This window comes from Somniosus microcephalus, chromosome 13 (assembly GCF_052327205.1).
Source record: "Somniosus microcephalus isolate GS21.2 chromosome 13, FLI_Smic_1.0, whole genome shotgun sequence".
NCBI lineage: Eukaryota > Metazoa > Chordata > Chondrichthyes > Squaliformes > Somniosidae > Somniosus > Somniosus microcephalus.
Window position 1 is genome coordinate 156,388,534 of NC_140999.1, and position 21,839 is coordinate 156,410,372.

The 21,839-nt window shown below is 45.1% G+C and overlaps 1 protein-coding gene across 1 annotated transcript in view; it reads right to left on the reverse strand.

Moving 5' to 3' along the window:
- Window positions 1-1,239: 1,239 nt before the first annotated feature.
- Window positions 1,240-21,839, reverse strand: part of LOC147108695 (DEP domain-containing mTOR-interacting protein-like) — an 89,165-nt gene continuing 68,565 nt past the window's right edge. Inside the window, exons 9-10 of the mRNA XM_086005413.1 lie at window positions 11,737-11,867; window positions 1,240-3,115 (exon numbers count right to left, since the gene is read on the reverse strand). Of these exons, the coding sequence (XP_085861539.1) occupies window positions 11,742-11,867 (126 nt within the window). The 3' untranslated portion in view covers window positions 1,240-3,115; window positions 11,737-11,741. The remainder of the gene's footprint in view (window positions 3,116-11,736; window positions 11,868-21,839) is intronic.

The window sequence follows — 21,839 nt, forward strand, 5'->3', positions numbered from 1 at the left end:
TACCTGTTTTCTGGTGTTGTATTTTCACTGCCGCCTCCTGTCCTGGAACCTTTTCCACCTAGGTTAGGCTCCTGAAATAAAATAAATTGAACCTACCTTTTCAACTTCCCCTAACCCCTAAAAGGTTAGAGGAGGTGGGAGACACTACACTGTAGTGTTTCGGGTTTAGCAACAGCTCCACCTATATAAGAGTTACTGGCCTCCTGCTCTCCCGACTGCACCAGCTGTGAAAGAAAAAGCCCGCGAAAGGTGAGCTTTTAAACTCACCAGTTACTGGCCTCCTGCTCTCCCGACTGCCCCAGCAGTTACTGGCCTCCTGCTCTCCCGACTGCCCCAGCTGTGGTCTCGGGCCTCGCCTCTCTCCGGTTTTTATACCGGGCTCCGACTCACTGCTCCCGACTGGTCTCGGGCCTCGCTGGTCGCCGGGTTTTCTCCCGAGCTCCTCCTCGCTGCTCCCGCTGGTCCCGACTCCGCCTCCACCCGCTGCCGATGCCGCACTGGGGCCTACCTGAGCCTCTGGGGCCTCTTGTAGTCGCTCTGCCGCTCAGCTCCGCCTCCACCCGCTGCCGATGCCGCACTGGGGCCTACCTGAGCCTCTGGGGCCTCTTGTAGTCGCTCTGCCGCTCAGCTCCGCCTCCACCCGCTGCCGATGCCGCACTGGGGCCTACCTGAGCCTCTGGGGCCTCTTGTAGTCGCTCTGCCGCTCAGCTCCGCCTCCACCCGCTGCCGATGCCGCACTGGGGCCTACCTGAGCCTCTGGGGCCTCTTGTAGTCGCTCTGCCGCTCAGCTCCGCCTCCACCCGCTGCCGATGCCGCACTGGGGCCTACCCGAGCCTCTGGGGCCTCTTGTAGTCGCTCTGCCGCTCAGCTCCGCCTCCACCCGCTGCCGATGCCGCACTGGGGCCTACCTGAGCCTCTGGGGCCTCTTGTAGTCGCTCTGCCGCTCAGCTCTGCCTCCACCCGCTGCCGATGCCGCACTGGGGCCTACCTGAGCCTCTGGGGCCTCTTGTAGTCGCTCTGCCGCTCAGCTCCGCCTCCACCCGCTGCCATGACAAGTGACCATTTCTCATTTGCTGACAGAAGCCTTTCTTACTTTGTGCTATAAATATAATTGTTTCTCTGATAAACTAGTTGCATTAACTATACAAAAGTTATAATGAAACTCTGTCAATAATCGGTACACTATTTTTGCACCAAAGTAAAACATACTGAAAATGAAGATGTGCTCTCCAGTTGCAGTCCTTTGTCAGATTCCATTTTATTTAAAATGTTCAGTGCTACAAAGTTACACCTCATTTTCAAACATTTCAATATAGAATCATTTCAGTAATTCCAGTGTTGCAGAGTTGATTCAGTAATTAAAGGATTAACATTTCACTCAGTAAAAACAATGATTATATAGGTCTGAAAATTGTTGTGGCTACATCGCCATTTTTGCATCAGTGAATGGTGATTTCAGGTGTATGTCGATACAAAACTGGCTTTGTAGCTCAAATGTCAGGTCCTCACGTGCACTACAGCAAGCGGTGCGAGACCCTCACCAGGAGACCATCTCTCACTACTTGGGATTCATAACAGGAAAATTCAGGTATATCCATAGATTTCCACAGCCCTTTATAAACAGAGTTTTGAGTCTTTTTTAATATTATGAAAAAGCAGGTTTTCCCTCCATGCTCTCCTATCAGAAATGTAGCCATTGGAGGAGCAGAGCTCTCTTGTGGTGGGCAAATTATAAGTCGCAGCCCACAGTGTAACTCAGTCTAGCTTTGCGCTCTGTAGTTCCCTGTCTCAGACCAATATTCTATGATATAAATGCAGCCCGAGACCGATTAGTTGTCATTCTATGATATATTATGGGGCTTTTGTATAACTTTTTACCATCTAACAACCTGAGACATTTTTGAAAAACAAAAAGTCAAGTTTAATTCAGTGCCAATATTAAAACTGCATTTGGTGTATAATCTATATAGTCACAATTCAAACTTCTACTATTGATATACATCAAGAAAACTCTCGACTGTAACCAATTATTTTCTGGATACCCATGTTAGCACTTGGTAGTTTTTAAAAATCCTTTCATGGGATGTGGGCATCGCTGGCAAGGTCAGCATTTATTGCCCATCCCTAATTGCCCTCGAGAAGGTGGTGGTGAGCTGCCTTCTTGAACCGCTGTAGTCCGTGTGGTGAAGGTGTGAAGGAATAAGCCATATTTCAGAAAAATACACCATCATATGAACAGAATTCTGATTTTAATACATGATATACAGGAAACTTTCTGGTATCCGGCACGGACAGGACCGACGTGTTGCCGGTTCATCAACAATTCCAGATAACCGAACGCTATAGTAAAGCAACAAACCCTGTTCTTCAAAACAATCGGCACAAGTTGCAAGCGTCTCTGTAACTTAGCAACAGCTTCCGCTACACCCTTGCACAGCAACAAATGGAGTAAAAAAAGTAACTAAAAGTAAAAAAAGTTACCTGAACCGACTCCTGAATTTTGCCGGTGGATAGAGCGTTCCGGTTATTTAGGGGCCGGTTAATCGAAAGTTTCCTGTACTAGGTTTAAAAATCTAAAGTCTCAACGACACAAGCTGCGCAAACAGGCTTCTGAGATGGGATGGTTTGATAACACAAAAGTTGTAAACACCACAAGCTTTTGAAATGGGAATTGGTTAAAAATACTAAAATAATGGCCCTATTGAAATAGCAGTTTGGTGCTTCCAGAAGGTCTGGAATTTGGGAGAAACACAATGGAATGACCCAAGTAAAATGTTAAAAACTGACACTTCGAACAGGAACACAGAATATTAAAAAACCATGTGCCTTTGTAAAAGTAACAGCAAATGAAACAGGAAACACGATTATAATATAATCAACTAAGATGGCTAGGAAAACAAACACCCTAGTTGAAGTGTCTTTAATTTACATGTTGTTAATATGATACCAACAGAACATTTTAGAGATATGACTTCAATAGATGACACCAAGCAATCACATGGTGTTTTTATTGAACTTGGAACACCACGGAGACAGGAGTCTGTGGTTGTAACCTGTTAAGGTGGTTTTAGAATTGAATGGAAGTCCTTCGATAAGAGTGGCATCAGAGATAAATCTGTAATAACAATTTTATATGATAAGTTTTTGGAACACCTAAAGGTAGAGACATAATTATACATGCAGCAGCTAAATTGACTGTAAGAATAGAAAAAAGTCAACAGGAAGATGACTAGAGATAATTAGCTTACATCAGCAGAAAACTTCAAAGGAAAAACCACAAAAAAAAGGTATAAAAATAGAGCTTTTCAGATAGACAGTCAGAAGTCGCTGGAAAGAGGCAAAGCGATTCTCTCAACTTCAGAGGCACGCTCTGTAAGTTTTTTAATCTGAGTCTCAGGGATCAAGGTACTTTTAATTTGATTTTGGCGGATATTCTGGATTAGAATTAAGAATAAGAAATGTAAAAATGTACGAAGTTAAGATTTGAGAATAAGAATCTCTGAGGATAAGAAATGTAAGCTATTTGTTTTTGAACTGTTAAAGTTGCAATTGACTCACAAGCTGTTAACTGTATGTCGGCTCTTAAATAAATCTATATTTTTTTAGAATTGTTTCAAGTAGTATTTATGTATCAAACTCGCAAACTTAATTTCTGTACACTCTTTTGTAAGGAGTTGCAGAATTCTGGGGGGTATTCCAGACCCTCATAATATCCGGAAGGTTACAGTCTAGTTAAACTTATTAAAGTGCTATCTGGAGGATGGTAACATTGTGGTAAACCACTTTATCGTTACACTATAGTTATCACTGTTGTATTATTATCACCGTTGTATCACGATACGAGGTCGCCTCTTGTCGCGCTGTTATACCTGGGCTGACCACCTCCGACTCCGCCCATGGCTCCACCTACCTGCCCAGGTATAAAGGTAGTCGACTGGCTGGTATTCCTCCTTGTTGGACCCGATCACCCACGAGGGTGGGCTCTGTTATTTAGTCAATAAAAACCTTTAGTTACGTTCCTAACTCGTCGCCTTTTATTGGACGAATTGATAGGTATATCAATTTTATTGACTAAATTTTAAAGATGTCTACTACTGGCCAGCCAGAAGCCCTCCCAGAAGCACAGCCACACCAGCCGGCTTGGCTGCAAGCCCTCAAACCACCGTACCTGGATCTAAACCCACAGGCAGCAAACGCAGCCCTCAACTTCAAACACTGGCTGGACTGCTTCGAATCCTACCTGGAAGAATCCGGCGCCCCGCAGAGATCCAAACTAAGACTTCTGAACGCCCAAGCGAGCCCGAGAGTATACGCACTCATACAGGACACGACTACGTACGAGGCCGCTATCAACCTACTGAAACAGCAGTACCGCAGCCCGGTAAATTACATGTACACCAGGCACCTCCTAAGATCCCGCCCGCAACAGCCAGGAGAGTCTGTAGCTGAATTTTTACGGGCGCTAAGAGCACTCGGCAGGAACTGTGACTTTAAAGCGGTGACGGCTGTTGAAAATACGGAAGATAATATCCGCGATGCCTTTGTGAAAGGCCTACGGTCCGACTACTCACGGCAAAGACTGCTTGAAGCTAAAGACCTCGACCTGGACAAAGCTGAAGCCCTCGCTCTCTCCCTGGAGGTGGCCCATCAGGACCAGGAGGCGTTTTCCAGGTACTGCTCACGACCCTGGGACTCGGGCCCGACCCCTACCGCAATACCCTTCGCAGCGCCGCCCCCGGGACCTACCTCAGCGTCGGCGTCCCGGACCCGACCGGGCCCGCCACCCCCGGTACCGGCTCCGACATCGGGCACCCGCGATCGGGCCGCCGGCTGCTTCTTTTGCGGCCAGAAGCACCCGAGGTCGCGCTGCCCAGCCAGGAACTCTACCTGCACAACCTGCAGGAAGAAAGGCCATTTCTCTAAGGCCTGCAGGAGCGGATCTTCAGAGGCCAGCAGTGCCTCATGCGAACTGTGGGGGCGGCCATCTTCTTTCACGGCAACTGAGGCCAGTATCCCCACACGTGAGTCATGGGGGCGGCCATCTTTGATCAAGGCAACCGACCCCAATAGTGCCTCATGTGAGTTATGGGGGCAGCCATCTTCTCCGCCATTTTGTCCTACCTCGTGGGAGACGCCATTTTACCCACCACGCCCGACTGCCACCGGGCCCCCGGACCCGACGACCGCCTCGCCCGCAGACGACAACGACTCGCTTACCTACACGCTAGCCTCCGTCACTCTGGATCAAGCCCGCCCACACCACCTGTCCAAGTCGATGATGGACATCAAAGTAAACGGCCACGCCACGACCTGCCTGTTCGACAGCGGAAGCACGGAGAGCTTCATCCACCCAGACACGGTGAGCCACTACTCCCTCCCTGTCCTGCCAACGCGCAACCGAATCTCGATGGCATCGAGGTCCCACGCCACGGACATTAGCGGCTACTGTGCTGTGACCTTGTCGGTTAAGGGTACAGAGTATAAAAACTTTAAACTCCTCGTCCTCCCCCAGCTCTGCGCTGCCGTCCTACTAGGGCTGGACTTCCAATCCCACCTCCAAAGTGTAACCCTAGCATACGGTGGACCCCTCCCCCCACTCACAGTCGACAACCAGCGAAGGTTAAACCGCCCACCGCGTAACACCTGCAGCCTATCCACCCTCAAGGTGCCGCCACCTTCCCTGTTCGCTAACCTCACCCCCGACTGCAAACCCGTCGCTACCAAGAGCAGGCGGTACAGCGCTGGGGACAGAGCTTTCATTTGCTCTGAGGTGCAGCGTCTCCTGAAGGAGGGCATCATCGAGGGGAGCAACAGCCCCTGGCGTGCCCAGGTCGTGGTCGTTAAGACCGGCGATAAAAATCGCCTGGTCATCGACTACAGCCAGACCATAAACAGATACACCCAGCTGGACGCATACCCCCTTCCCCGCATATCTGACATGGTCAATCAGATTGCACAATACCGCATATTCTCGACCATCGACCTTAAGTCGGCCTACCACCAACTCCCTATCCACCCCGAGGACCGCCAGTACACCGCCTTCGAGGCGAATGGGCGCCTATACCACTTCCTTAGGGTCCCCTTCGGTGTCACCAACGGGGTCTCGGTCTTCCAAAGGGAGATGGACCGGATGGTTGACCAGAACGGACTGCAGGCCACATTCCCCTACCTAGATAACGTCACCATCTGCGGCCGCGACCGGCAGGACCACGACGTGAATCTGGAGAAATTCCTCCGTACAGCCCAACGGCTGAACCTCACCTACAATAAGGAGAAATGTGTGTTTAACACCTCGCGCCTTGCCATCCTTGGCTGTGTAGTAGAGAACGGACTCATCGGCCCCGACCCCGAAAGAATGCGCCCCCTCATGGAGCTACCCCTCCCCCACTGCCCTAAGGCACTTAAGAGAACCCTGGGGCTCTTCGCCTACTATGCCCAATGGGTGCCCAATTATGCGGACAAAGCCAGACCCCTCATGAAGTCCACATCCTTCCCCCTTACGGAGGAAGCGTGCGCAGCCTTCTCCCTCATTAAGGGAGACATTGCCAAGGCCACTATGCACGCAGTGGATGAGTCCATCCCCTTCCAAGTCGAGAGCGATGCATCCGACTTCGCCCTAGCCGCCACCCTTAACCAGGAGGGGAGACCGGTGGCCTTCTTCTCAAGGACCCTACAGGGCCCTGAGATCCGACACTCGTCGGTCGAGAAGGAGGCCCAGGCGATTGTGGAGGCGGTACGACGCTGGAGGCACTACCTGGCAGGCAAACGATTTACCCTCCTTACCGACCAACGTTCGGTCGCTTTTATGTTTAATAACAAGCTGAGGGGCAAAATCAAGAATGACAAGATCTTGAGGTGGAGAATCGAGCTCTCCACCTACGATTATGATATCTTGTACCGGCCAGGTAAGCTGAACGAACCCCCCGATGCTCTGTCACGAATTACATGCGCCAGCGCGCAAAGTGATAGACTTCAGACCCTCCACAACGACCTCTGCCACCCCGGGGTCACCAGACTTTACCACTTCATTAAGGCCCGCAACCTGCCCTACTCCATCGAGGAGGTCAGGACCATAACCAGGAACTGCCAGACCTGCGCCGAGTGCAAACCGCACTTCTTTAGGCCGGACAGAGCAAGCCTGATCAAGGCCACCCGCCCCTTCGAGCGCCTGAGCATCGACTTTAAGGGGCCCCTCCCGTCCTCTGACCGTAATGTGTACTTCCTCAACATTGTTGATGAGTACTCCCGTTTCCCCTTTGCCTTCCCCTGCCCAGACATGACCAGTACCACGGTCATTAAATGCCTGAACGACCTCTTCGCCTTGTTCGGGTTCCCAAACTATATACATAGTGACCGGGGCTCCTCTTTCATGAGCGAGGAACTCCGTCAGTTCCTACTAGCGAGAGGTATTGCAGCAAGTAGGACCACCAGCTACAACCCCCAAGGGAACGGCCAGGTGGAAAGAGAGAACGCGACGGTATGGAAGGCCGTCCTCTTAGCCTTAAAGTCTAAGGGCCTCCCAACCTCCCGCTGGCAGGAAGTCCTCCCGACAGCGCTGCACTCCATCCGGTCACTACTTTGCACTGCCGTTAACGCCACCCCCCATGAACGAATGTTTGTTTTCCCCAGGAAGTCGACTACGGGAACCACTCTACCAACCTGGCTGACCTCTCCGGGGCCCGTCTTGCTGCGAAAGCACGTGAGGGCCCATAAAACAGACCCCCTGGTCGAAAGGGTGAACCTCCTGCACGCCAACCCCCAGTACGCCTACGTGGCTTACCCAGACGGGCGGGAGGACACTGTCTCCTTACGAGACCTCGCACCCTCGGGCACTCCGGAGACACCACCTTTACCCCCCCCCACCACCCCCCCAATTCCAGCCCAGGTAGACGGCATGCCGGAACCCCACGAGCCTTCGCCGACCACGCAGACACCAGCACTAACACCGGATAATGCAGCACCGCCGCTGCGACGATCGGAGAGGCTTACGAGGCCTCCGGACAGACTGACATACCAGAACTGGTAGTACACTTCACCCCGCCGGACTCAAATCTAAACAAGGGGTGAATGTGGTAAACCACTTTATCGTTACACTATAGTTATCACTGTTGTATTGTTATCACCGTTGTATCACGATACGAGGTCGCCTCTTGTCGCGCTGTTATACCTGGGCTGACCACCTCCGACTCCGCCCATGGCTCCACCTACCTGCCCAGGTATAAAGGTAGTCGACTGGCTGGTATTCCTCCTTGTTGGACCCGATCACCCACGAGGGTGGGCTCTGTTATTTAGTCAATAAAAACCTTTAGTTACGTTCCTAACTCGTCGCCTTTTATTGGACGAATTGATAGGTATATCAAACATCTTCACGTCATTCCTTTCCTTTAGGGAGAGATAGTCTGAAACTTTAGACCCAATTAAGCGTCTTATAGAATTCGGCTATCTTTAACTTTAGTTGAAGGTGAACGTCTGGGGAATACGCCTGATCTGGGGTAGCCCGAAAAGGACTAGGACTAGTAATTATCCCTTCAAAGGTACTCCCACAGTGCTGTTAGGGAGGGAGTTCCAGGATTTTGACCCAGCAACGATGAAGGAATGGCGATATACTTCCAACTCAGGATGGTGTGTGACTTGGAGGGGAAGTTGGAGGTGGTGGTGTTCCCATGCACCTGCTGCCCTTGTCCTTCTAGATGGAAGAGTCGTGGGTTCAGGAGGTGCTGCCGAAGAAGCCTTGGCGAGTTGCTGCAGTGCATCTTGTAGATGGTACACACTGCAGCCACGGTACACCGGTGGTGGAGGGAGTGAATATTTAAGGTGGTGGATGGGGTGCCAATCAAGCGGGCTGCTTTGTCCTGGATGGTGTTGAGCTTCTCGAGTGTTGTTGGAGCTGCACTCATCCAGGCAAGTGGAGAGTATTCCATCACACTCCTTACTTGTACCTTGTAGATGGTGGAAAGGCTTTGGGGAGTCAGGAGGTGAGACACTCGCCACAGAATACCCAGACTCTGACCTGCTCTTGTGACACAGTATTTATGTGGCTGGTCCAGTTAAGTTTCTGGTCAATGGTGACCCCCAGGTTTTGATGGTGGGGGATTTGGCGATGGTAATGCTGTTGAATGTCAAGGGGTGGTGGTTAGACTCTCACTTGTTGGAGATAGTCATCGCCTGGCACTTGTGTGGCGCAAATGTTACCTGCCACTTATCAGCCCAAGCCTGTACGTCATCCAGGTCTTGTTGCATGACTGCAGACCTGTCTGATTTACCTTAGCCCAGAAATTACTGTTGGTGATGTTAATGAATGGACGTTTAATACATTCCTCTGTCCACTATTTCAGTGGAGGCATCTATTTTACATGGATTAACATCTCCAATAAAATAGCAGGCACATGAATATAAATGTGTTACAGGTTCAGCTACTCATATCACCAGTCATTTCTGGGCTCTTGTCTTCACTTATTAGTTTATTAATTTAATGAAAAGGAATACCTTTATAACCGCAAACAAAAGCAAAATACTGCGGATGCTGGAAATCTGAAATAAAAACAGAAAATACTGGAAACACTCAGCAGATCAGGCAGCATCTGTGGAGAGAGACAAGGGGGATGATTTTGCTAATGGGGAGCTTTTGGAGGCGGGACTCCCACTTGTCAGGTTTTAGTCCCACCTCCATCAACTTCTGGCCAACCCACGCTATTTTCCCTTGACTGACCTTGTTAAACACACCCAGCGGGCTTAGCAGGCCAATTAAGGGAAAGCCCGTTGCAGAGAACGTCAACGTATGACGTTTCATCTGTCAAAAATTATTGACAGATGAATTGTCATCGTTTGACAGCTCTGTGAAGCTGTCAAACAGTGACATTCTCTGTAGTTTGATGAGGTCTTGAATTCAAGACCTCATCAAACCTCTTTCTTTTGCAGGCCATCTGTCATCTCTACTGCGGAGGTGCGAAATTCTCCGCATACCCACCGACTGAAGCCTGCAGGAAGAAACAAAGGTAAGTACACTTTTTCTAACACTTTCCAGTTACCTCAGATACTCACCTCTCCACACTTACACCCATCACTTACCTTCACTTTTGCACCCCTCCGACCCCCGCAGACCCACTACTCGCCTCGGTGACCCTGGCGGGGTTCGGCACCTTCAGGAAGACCACACTTGTGTGGGAAAAATGGTGATAAGCCTATTTTGTGCCTGTTAACTATCTGTTAACAGGCAGTTAAGTGGCTGTAATCCCTTCCCGCCTCCAAGGAGACGGGACCTGGCGCGGGACAGCTACCCGCCTCCTGGCAAGGTGACACCCACCCCCAAATTCTGCCATTTTCCCAGCAGTCCCACCTCTGTACCAGCCTCCCCAGGGCTGGCACCCATGGAGTTAATGTTTCAGGTCGATGACCTTTTATCAGAAAGGTCATCGACCTGAAACGTTAACTCTATTTCTGCCTGACCTGTTATATGTTTCCATCAGTTTCTACTTTTATAACAGGCATAGACTGGATTGAAATATTTCCCTTTACATTTTCTCCTCGATAACCTAGTTTGAATATAGCCTAGATTTATGAGTTGAAAATCTCCTTTCTCCAATAGCTGTTAAGGGTTCCAAGAGTTTGGGCAGTCTCATGTAGCACACAGCACACAGCACAAAGCCGGCCCATAATTTGGCACCAATCTCACTCATTAAGGAGGAAATGATTGGTTACATTATTGCCTAATCCTAAAATATTATAAATGAACTTACCACCTTCAGTCAGTCTTCCTTTACACCTGCACTTTAAAATTGCTGAACAAAAATAGCCTGAGAGCACTCGTATTGTGTGAAATGTCTTTGGTGACACCATGAAGTTATTTTCTAATGACATCATGAATTGGGATGCGACCCAGGGCGCTGGAGCAGAATTTTTATGTCAGTGAAGACAAGATTTTATAGAAAACATATAAGCTGCCTCTGACCAGTAGTTTTATATCATTAAACAGGAAAACGGAGAAGCACCAGTACAGACATCATGCCTTTATAACAGAGGGGAATTACTTTTTCTTTTTCAGGATTGTTGAGATGGGAGATAGGAACAATGATGTGGTACAGAGTGCTCTGTGAAGGGAGGAGAAAGAACTACCACTGGTTTTGGAAGAAACTGGTTAAAACCAAATTCTGCCAGTTCCATGTTCAGATAAGCATGGATTGTTTTCAGTGGTGACCTGGAAACTTGGACCAGAGCCAGCTTTTCATTTTAGTAGGGAATGGTGACCTTAGTGCTTCCGATCTGGCCTGGCTCCAGCTTCCTTTCAGTGGGTGGTCATTTTATTTCTTGCAAGTGTCACATTCCAACTAAGATTACAGTGTGGACTTTTAAAATAGCATAAGTTATACAAAGAGGCTTAATTGGATCTGTAAAAATCTAGTTCCTCACCATTTGATAGATTTGAAACAAGTTGGCAAGCCCTATGAACAATAGATGTCAGTATAACCCATGTTTGTCTTAAGGTTAGAAAAGGTAATAAAAACATTATAAATATACAATAAAAACAGATGTGTGTGCGTGAACATGTTTTTCAGCAGTAGAATATTAGCATTATTAGTGGACAAATATGTAACACATTTTTATGACATTCATGCAAATGCTTAAGCTTTTATCTGCTAAATCGTCATAAATGATTTCTAGGCTAGAGTATTTGAAACCATTTTGATTTCTGAGAATAGATGTGGAAATCAACCAGCTTTTTGATCAATCAAACATCACCTTCATCATTCAATTGCTTCCATAACTTCGATCACAAGTGTACGGGGTCCAGTCATGATAATGTTGCTGACTGTTTTATACTCCAAGTGCATTACATTCATGCTGTTCACAGAAAGAACAAACTGTCTGACCTGATATAAAACAGAAAATACATTTTAAAAGTGTGCACGCATAAATGCAATATATACACTACAGGACAACATTCATACTGCAGTACTGGGCTATTCCCAATCCCTTCCTCACTCAAACTACTGGCAATTGAACCCACACATTGGCCTAACAATTGCTATGGCTGGCCAACGAATGGTGCCTGCAAGTTACTGGAAGTGGGAGATGGAAATGGTGCAGCACCCTCTACAGGGGATCTGGGATCTGAGTGAACAGGACAAGCAACTGTGTATCTCCTTAACCAATCAGATTGAAGAATTGTGCAATGAACAGGGCAAGGTCTGAACAAGGAAGTGTAAGTTAGAATGGTGAATTCAATGCCAAACCAGGTACAGAAAGAGAAATAAAGAGAGGGAATGAAAGACTGGATCAAAAGGGAGGGAAAAAAGTCATTTTAAATTTAAAAAATCTCCAACAATTCAAACCTGAAGGAATGAGACTCCACACTTGTAATAGTTAATTTTCAGTGCCAGAAAGGTTGACTGGCAGTAATTAACACTTATCACACTGTTAAAATGGTTCTTAGACTGAAATAGACAAGCCCTAACTAATTTATATCTACCGTGCAAGTATAGTAACTTCACACGGCTCGATGCATTTGAAGGGTGAGGCAGAGAGTGAGATGCCATTTTAGCGAAGCTAACGGCAGAGCAGCGCATCTCAGACAGCAACTGTTGGATTTCCACATTTAATCGCACATCTGTCCTCTCCTGAAGTTGCTGTGGCATTTGCACATAAATAACGGTGAGCGCCATTAGCTCACCATTATTTTGACAGCAATTTTTGGCTATTATTTTACTATTGAAACTATAGCCCTGAATTTCTTGGAACAGTGCCTTTGGCGCTGAACACCATAAGTTAGACCATTGTGCTCCCCGACCCTTTAGTGACAAATGTACACCAACATTTTCTGTAGATTTGATTAGAATACGCAGAAGCAAGCATAGCAGTGAGTCAGAAGCAACACATTCAAACTGTTGGGGCCGAGCACAGGATGGAACAACAGGCTGGATTTTGCTGTAGAAGTAACGGTGAGGCTAACAGCGTTATTAAAGGGTAAATCAGGCAGCAGCTTCTGGCTGCCGCAGTTAAACGAGGAAATCGGAATGTTGCTGTCCGAGTTGCCCTGCTGCTCTAGAAGCTGCGCTATAACAGTATCTCGCTGAGACACTCAGCATTGAAGCACATGGAACAGTGTGAAGTTACAGTACTTACGTAATATATATCCACTAAACTCGCCAGAAAAAGTTAGGGTTTGTCCATTCCAGTGTAAATGAATTTTTAACAGTGTGATAAGTCAAACAGCCTCTCTGGCACTGAAAATTAACTTTTATAAGTGTGGATTTTCATTCAACAACAACTTATATAGCTCCTTTAACGTAATAAAACATCCCAAGGCACTTCACAGCAGCGTTATCAAAAAAAAACAAAGTTTGACACTCAGCCATATAAGATGTTAGGGCAGATGATCAAAAGCCTGGTCAAAGAGGTAGGTTTTAAGGAGCGTCTTAAAGGAGGAAAGAGAAGTGGAGAGGTTTAGGGAAGAACTTCCAGAGCTTAGGACCTCAGCAGCTGATGGTATGACCGGCAATGGTGGAGCATTTAAAATCAGGGACGTTCAAAAGACCAGAATAGGTGGAGCGCAGAGGTCTAGGGGGATTATAGGGCTGGAGGAGATTACAGAGATAAGATGGGGCGAGACCTTGGAGGGATTTCAAAACGTGAATGAGAATTTTTAAATCGAGGCGTTGCTTAACTGGGAGTCAATGTAGGTCAGCAAGCATGGGGAAGATGGGTGAGTGGGACTTGGTGCAAGTTAGCACATGGGCGGCAGAGTTTTGGATGACCTCAAGTTTATAGAGGGTAGAACGAGGGAGGTCAGCCAGTAGTGCGTTGGAATAGTCAAGACCAGTGATAAAGGCATGGATGAGGGTTTCAGCAGCAGAAAAGTTGAGGTAAGGTTGGAGACGGGCGATATTACAAAGGTGGAAATGCATGGTCTTAGTTTCTTTTAATTTTAAATTCCTTCAGGTTTAAAAAATAAAAAATAAAAAATAAAACTTTTTTACTTTTTTGTTGTCTCTTTTATCTCTCTCTCTCAATCCCATATTAGAACATAAGAAATGAGGAGCAGGAGTAGGCCATTTGGCCCTTCGAGCCTGCTCTGCCATTAAATAAGACCATGGATCATCTTCTACCTCATCTCCACTTTCCTGCACTATCCCCATATCCCTTGATTCCCTTAATATTCAAAAATCCATCAATCTCTGTCTTGAATATACTCAATGACTGAGCCTCCACAGCCCTCTGGGGTATAGAATTCCAAAGATTCACCACCCTCTGAGTGAAGAAATTTCTCCTCATCTCAGTCCTAAATGGCCGACCCCTTATTCTGAGGCTGTGACCCCTGGTTCTAGACTCCCCAGCCAGGGGAAACATCTTCCCTGCATCTACCCTGTCAAGCCCTTTAAGAATGTTATATGTTTCAATTAGATCACCTCTCATTCTTCTAAACGCTAGAGAATATAGGCCTAGTCTACTCAATATCTCCTCATAAGACAATCACCCCATCCCAGGAACCAGTCTGGTGAACCTTCGTTGCACTCCCTCTATGGCAAGTATAGCCTTCCTTGGGTAAGGAGACCAAAACTGCACACAATGCTCCAGGTGTGGTCTCACCAGGGCCCTATATAATTGCAGTAAGACATCTTTACTCTTGTACTCAAATCCTCTTGTAATAAAGGCCAACATATCATTTGCTTTCCTAATTGCTTGCTGTACCTGAATGTTAACTTTCAGTGATTAGTGTATAAGGACACCCAGGTCCCTCTAAACACCAACATTTCCCAATCTCTCACCATTTAAAAAATACTCTGCTTTTCTATTTTTCCTACCAAAGTGGATAACTTTACATTATATTCCATTTGCCATGTTCTTGCCAACTCACGTAGCCTGTCTATATCCCCTTGATGAAGCCTCCTTGCATCCTCCTCACAACTTACATTCCCACCCAGTTTTTTATCATCAGCAAACTTGGATATATTACATTTGGTCCCCTCATCCAAATCATTGATGTAGATTGTGAATAGCTGAGGCTCAAGCACTGATCCTTGCGGTACCCCACTAGTTACAGTCTGCCAACCCGAAAATGGCCTGTTTATTCCTACTCTCCGTTTTCTGTTCATTAACCAATCCTCAATCTGTGCTAATATATTATCCTTAGTCCCATGAGCCGTAATTTTGTTTAATAACCTCTTGTGTGGCACTTTATCGAATGCCTTCTGAAAATCCAAATGCACCACATCCATTGGTTCCCCCTTATCTATTCTGCTAGTTACAACTTCAAAAAACTCCAACAGATTTTTCAAACACTATTTCCCTTTCATAAATCCATGTTGACTCTGCCCAATCCTATTATTATTTTCTAAGTGCCCTGTTACCACAAACTTAATAATAGATTATAGCATTTTCCCTACTACTGATGTCAGGCTAACTGGTCTGTAGTTCCCCGTTTTCTCTATCCCTCCTTTCTTATATAGTGGGGTTACATTTGCTACCTTCCAATCCGTGGGAACAATTCAAGAATCTATGGAATTTGGGGAAATGACAACCAATGCATCCACTATCTCTATAGCCACCTCTTTCAAAACCCTAGGATGTAGGCCATCAGATCCAGGTGATTTATTGGCTTTCAGTCCCATTAATTACTCCAGTACTTTTTTTTACTAATACTAATTTCTTTCAGTTCCTCATTCTCACTAGACCCTTGGTTCTCCACTATTTCCGGGAAGTATTTTGCACCTTCTTCCATGAAGACAGACACAAAGTATTTGTTTAATTTCTCTGCCATTTCCTTATTCCCCATTATAATTTCTGCTGTCTCAGCCTGTACGGGACCCACATTTATTTTCACTAATCTTTTCCTTTTTACATACCTAGAGAAACTTTTACAGTCTATTTTTATGTCTCTCACTAGTTTACTCTCATATTCTATTTTCCCTTTCTTTATCAATTTCTTGGCCCTCCTTTGCTGAATTCTCAAATCCTCCCAATCCTCAGGCTTACTACTCTTTTTGGCAACATTATAAGCCTCTTCCTTTGATCTAATAATATCTTTAACTTCTCTTATTAGCCTCGGTTGGACCACTTTTCCTGTGGGGTTTTGTGTCTTAAAAGAATGTGCATATGTTGTAAATGATGTATTAATTCTTTAAATGCTAGCCATTGCTTGTCTACTGTCATATCTTTTAATGTAGTTTCCCAATCTACCTTAGCCAACTCGCCCCTCATAACTAGGTAGTTTGCTTTGTTTAGATTTAAGACCCTAGTTTCGGATTTAACTAAATCACTTTCAAACTCAATATAAAATTCTATCATATTATGGTCACTCTTCCCTAAAGGCCTCTTTACTACAATTAACCCTTTCTCATTGCACAACACTAGATCTAAAATAGCCTGTTCCCTAGTTGGTTCTTCAACATACTGATCTAGAAAGCTATCTTGCATACATTCAATGAATTCGTCCTCCACACTATTACTGCAAATTTTCTTTGCCCAGTCTATATTTAGATTAAAGTCCCCCATGATTACTGTATTACCCTTGTTACCTGCACCTCTAATTTCCTGATTTATACTCTGCCCTACATTACAACTACTATTTGGGGGGCCTATAAACAACTCCCCCCAAATGTTTTCTGCCCCTTGCTGTTTCTTAGCTCCACCCAAACAGATTCTATTTCTTGATTTTTGGAGCAAAGATCCTTTCTCACTACTGTCTTTATCCCATCCTTTATTATCAGGGCTACCCCTCCTCCTTTACCATTTTGCCTATCTCTTATAAAAGTTAAGTATCCTGGAATATTTAGTTGCCAACCTTGGCAACTTTGCAACCATGTCTCCGTTATGGTTATTAGATCAAACCTGTCCATTTCTACCTGCGCTATTAATTCATCTATTTTGTTGTGAATGCTTCGTGCACAGATATAGTGCCTTTAACTTTGACTTATTTCTATTTTTCCCTGATGTCACCTTGGTTTCTGATGCCTTATTACCTTTGTTACTCTCTCTGTCCCTTTCTGACCTACTCTGCTTATTTTTACCCAAAACTCTACTCTGCTCTACAGCCTTGACATTTCTCTCGCTGCTTTTAAATTTACTCTTTCCTGAATCCTCCCACCCCCCTTTCATTAGTTTAAAGCTCTGCCTACTGCCCTAGTTATTCGGTTCACCAGGACACTGGTCCCAGCCCAGTTTAAGTGGAGCCCGTCCCAATGGAACAGCTCCCTCTTTTCGCCACTACTGGTGCCAGTGCCCCATGAACTGCAATCCCTTCCTCCCACACCACTCTTTGAGCCCCACATTTAAACCTCTAATCTATTTGTCCCTATGCCAACTTGCGCGTGGCTCAGGTAACAATCCAGAGATTATTACTGACGTAAGAAAACTACTAGGCACTTGGTCTGAGTATTAAACAAGGCTTTAATCAACTGTTTTTCAACATAGAGATCTAGTTGTGTCCTTCACTAGTTCCTGTTAAAGAATGTCCTGCACAAGCTGGGCCCATGCCCGAGAATTTATACTCTCCCTGGACAGCACCACCAGCAGGCCGCCCAGTATTATTACATAAGTCATTTTCACAGGAATGACAAGATTCATGTCAATTACCTTTGAGGTTCTGCTTTTTAATTTGGATCCTAGCTCCCCAAACTCCCTCAGCAGAACCTCATTCCTAGTTCAACCTATGTCATTGGTTCCTACATGGACCACGACAACTGGATCCTCCCCCGCCCACTCCAAGTTCTTCTCCAGCTGCGAGGAGATGTCTTTAACCCTGGCAGCAGGCAGGCAACACAACCTTCAGAACTCTCGGTCACGGCTGCAGAGAACAGTATCTATCCCCCTAACTATACTGTCCCCTACCACAACTACATTCCCTTTCACTCCCCCCACTTGAATGACCTCCTGCACCATGGTGCAATGGTCAGCTTGCTCATGCATCCTGCAGGCTTTTCCCTCATCCACACATGCAGCAAGAGCCTCATACCTGTTGGACAAGGGCAAAGGCTGAGGCTCCTCCAGCACTGCACCTGGGGTCCCCTTACCTGCCTGAGTTGCAGTCACACCCTCCTGTCCCTGACCACTAACCAGACCTGTACCACTACCTAACCTAAGGGGTGTGACTGCCTCCTGGATCAAAGTGTCCAGGTAACTCTCTCCATCCCTGATGCCCCGCAGTGTCTGCACCTCAGACTCCAGCTCAAAAACTCTGAGCTGAAGTTCCTCAAGATGCAGGGACTTACTGCAAACATGGTTGTCCGGGATCACAATACTCTTCACAAATTAAATTAAATTAAATTAAATTTGTAATTAGGTAACTTAGTTTACAGTATAATTTCGTGACCACTTACTTGATCTAGATTAAGTTAAGGGTACTGAAATTAAATATCTACCTATAACACAAAGCACTACAAGTAGTGTAGGCAAAAAGCAGCAACTCCTTCCCCCTCTTCTCCAAATTCCCAAATAAAACACTCGATTCAAGTCCACTCTGTTTAATCCCACTCTCTGCAGAACGCTCTTTATTTTGCTTTTTGTTGAATTCACAATTCTAACTGACACTTTCTGGTTCAGACTCTGCGCTGCTCATCAACAATTCTTCAATCTGATTGGTTAAGGAGATACACAGTTGCTTGTACGACAGCAAAATACTGCGGATGCTGGAAATCCGAAATAACAACAGAAAATGCTGGAAAAACTCAGCAGGCCAGGCAACATCCGTGGAGAGAGAAATAGAGTCAACGTTTCAGGTCGAAACCCTTCGACAGTTGCTTGCCCTGTTCACACAGGTCCCAGATTCCCTGTAGAGGGTGCCAAGTCATTTTGGCTCTCTAATCACAGCAAGTTCCAGTGCAAAATCTCATAGAAAGTCTGTGGGCAAGTGCATGTGTAATGAACAGCGCATTCACCACTGAGGGCAAAATCCGGCCCAACAGATTATTTAACATTTCAACAACAGTTGTCTTAACTATTTTTAACCCTGAATATTTTGGTAATTTTTTGTATAATAGAAACATTATAATAGAAAATGGATTGCTAACAAATGAATAAATACCATTACTGTATTAGTTAAACTCCTGCCACTTTCAAAGCGAAGTGAACAAACAGATTAGAAAATGCCCACCGGCTGTAAAATCATTATAGAAATGAACATTGCTAATTTCACCAAATGATAGATAAATAACCACCGCCTGTCAAATCTTCAGTTTCCTGAAGCGCAATAGGATGCTTTTGATTTAAGATTTAGATACCTGAGTGAATTTTAGAAATGGTCTACAGAGCGACAGCAGTTGTCTATAATCACGACTTTATATTGTAGCAATTCTAGTCACATATCTATATGTTACTATGGATTGAAAAGACTGCCCAATAAATTTTGTATAAATTTACAAAAAGTTCAAAACTACCATGGGTCGTTTCTTGCCATTTCTACAGTCTTCTATATTGTGCCTATTAATTCGGCATTGCCATGACCTCTGATTCTTACTTGCCAAACTTGCGGTAGGAGCTCCAGGAGGCATTTCTTCGACTGATTTAAATTGGAATTTTACTGATTTATGTTGTGCTTTGTTTTGGGATGAACCTCAAATTTAATGCGTTCTGTCTTGTACTTTCATTCCAGCATTGCAACACTTTAGAATACCATATTGGAGCTATACTTTCAAGTTAAATTGTTTATTCATTAACGAAGAAAAACAAACACAGGGCTGCATTTTAGAAATATATAAATCGGGTCCTGTGTAATAGGGTTGTCGACTGAACTGTCATATTTCATTACCAGTTGTAATCCATGCTTAGCACACAAGTTTAATAAATATTAATGTAAAGATAATATCAGTCATTGTAAAATGCCTGGCTGTCAAAACACTTATTTTATTTCTTTATTGAGGTATAAGATTAAAATGGAAGTTCCTAGAACTGCAGTAAAAATTATACCCTCAAGGGTTCCTTTAAATTAGAGACATTAAACATTAAATTTATTATAAAATGAAGCCATTCCTCAGAGTGTAGTGACAGACATCTGTGCCTGCTTAAGATTATGATCAAGATATCGATATGTTAGTTATCTTTGATATAAATGTTATAAATCTCATCAAGAAACTACTTATGAAATAACGCTGGACGGCCAGCTGGTGGCGCCGTCCAAGGAGTATAAATACTCAGGCGTGGGCCCCAGCTTGCCAGGGACATTTTGTAAGACAAGGAGCTAGTGAAATACAACTAGACTTCCATGTTCTGAAACAAGTTGATTAAAGCCTTGCTTTATGCTCAAACCAAGTGCGTAGTGAGTTTTATTACGTCAATAGACATCCTGCTGAGCGATTGAATACTTTACTGATTCTGAGCCCACCAGCGCCATCCTGTAACCCAACAGCGCCATCCTGTAATGGTTTATGTGGCAGCAGCAATCAAAGTAGCATTAATCCAGGAAACTCAAGATCGTCATTGATTTTGATTGGGGTGGGGTGGGGGGGTGGGAACTATAACCTCTTCAGCGAGGGTCTCGGTGGAGCAGTGCAAACGTCCCAGGAAATTATGGCGTAGAGTAAGTAATGGTATAAGTCACTCACGCCATGATTTCCTGGAATCTCTGCACCATAATAATGCTGTATGCCATAGGTTTTCAGGAAATTTGGTGCCTATGTTAAAAAGTCTAGTGTCATTCTGCTGGTCAGTGATGCGAGATCCACGGCACAGTGCAGCTGCCCCAATAAAAGCCTCCCCCCCCCTGATGTCACCTACAGATATGCTCTCCTGGAGGCTTGACATGTTAATGTCATACTCAAGAAACCCTGAAGTTGCAATTTATAAACATGTGAAAATATGAATAATAATTGAATCCCGAATGCAAACTATATAGTATATAAAATAACTGATACCAGCAGTAACACAGTTCACACAGCAGGTGGAGCAACAGAGAAACACAGATGCAGAAATGCATACCAAGCAGATCATAAATCAACCGAAGTTTCGTTGGAAGATATGTGAAGATCAGGGACGGGTTCTGCAACAGAATATTACTGTACTTGTAGAATAAAACACAATATTCTCAATATGACAGATTACCTTGGTTTGCCCGTAAATGAATTTTCACACAGTGGGTTATAAGAATATGAAATGCATCATCATAAGTAACTATTGAAGCCAAGTTAAGCACAACATTTAACAGGGAATTAGATGAAAATTTGAAAAAAAATTATTAAAGGGTAGGGGGAAAGACATGGGTTAAGAGTAGATAGCTATGATGGGCAACGAGCATTGGCATCATGCCCAATTAGCCTCCTTTTGTGTTGACATTTCTATGAATTCACAAAATGATAAACTCATTTTTTTTCTAGTTTACAGGAATATATTTCTTCCCTCGTGTACTTTATTGTTGACTTTCCTTTGTATTTTCCTATAAAGCTGTGCCTCTATTTGTTGGTCTGTATTCAGGACAGTATTGACCTAAGTTTCTAATATTTTTAATTTACCGCTTGTTACTTTTCCTTTAAATCGCATTTTATATTTCTCCGTCTTGCATCACTCGCAATGACTGTTAGCCAAAAAAAACTCTGAAGATTCTCACATTTCTCGAAGAAATCGGCCATTTTATAAATTCAACAGCTATTCTAAAGTATGTCAAAATGATGGAACTGCAAACCTCGTTACAAGAGAGGGGGTTGCTTTATCCTTGCGGTATCCGTATTTGAGTCATGATTCCCGGTATTTCCTTAGATGACAAGCTCTATTGAAATGAGGCCCATCAGGGCCGCCAATAAAAAAGGTTCCAATCAGTTTAGCAGTGACCCAAAATGCCCATCTGGATCGGTCGCAGGTCTCTGCCCTCCTAAATTGGTTATCATTGCACCCGTTTCAGGCCCACAAAACGGGCACAA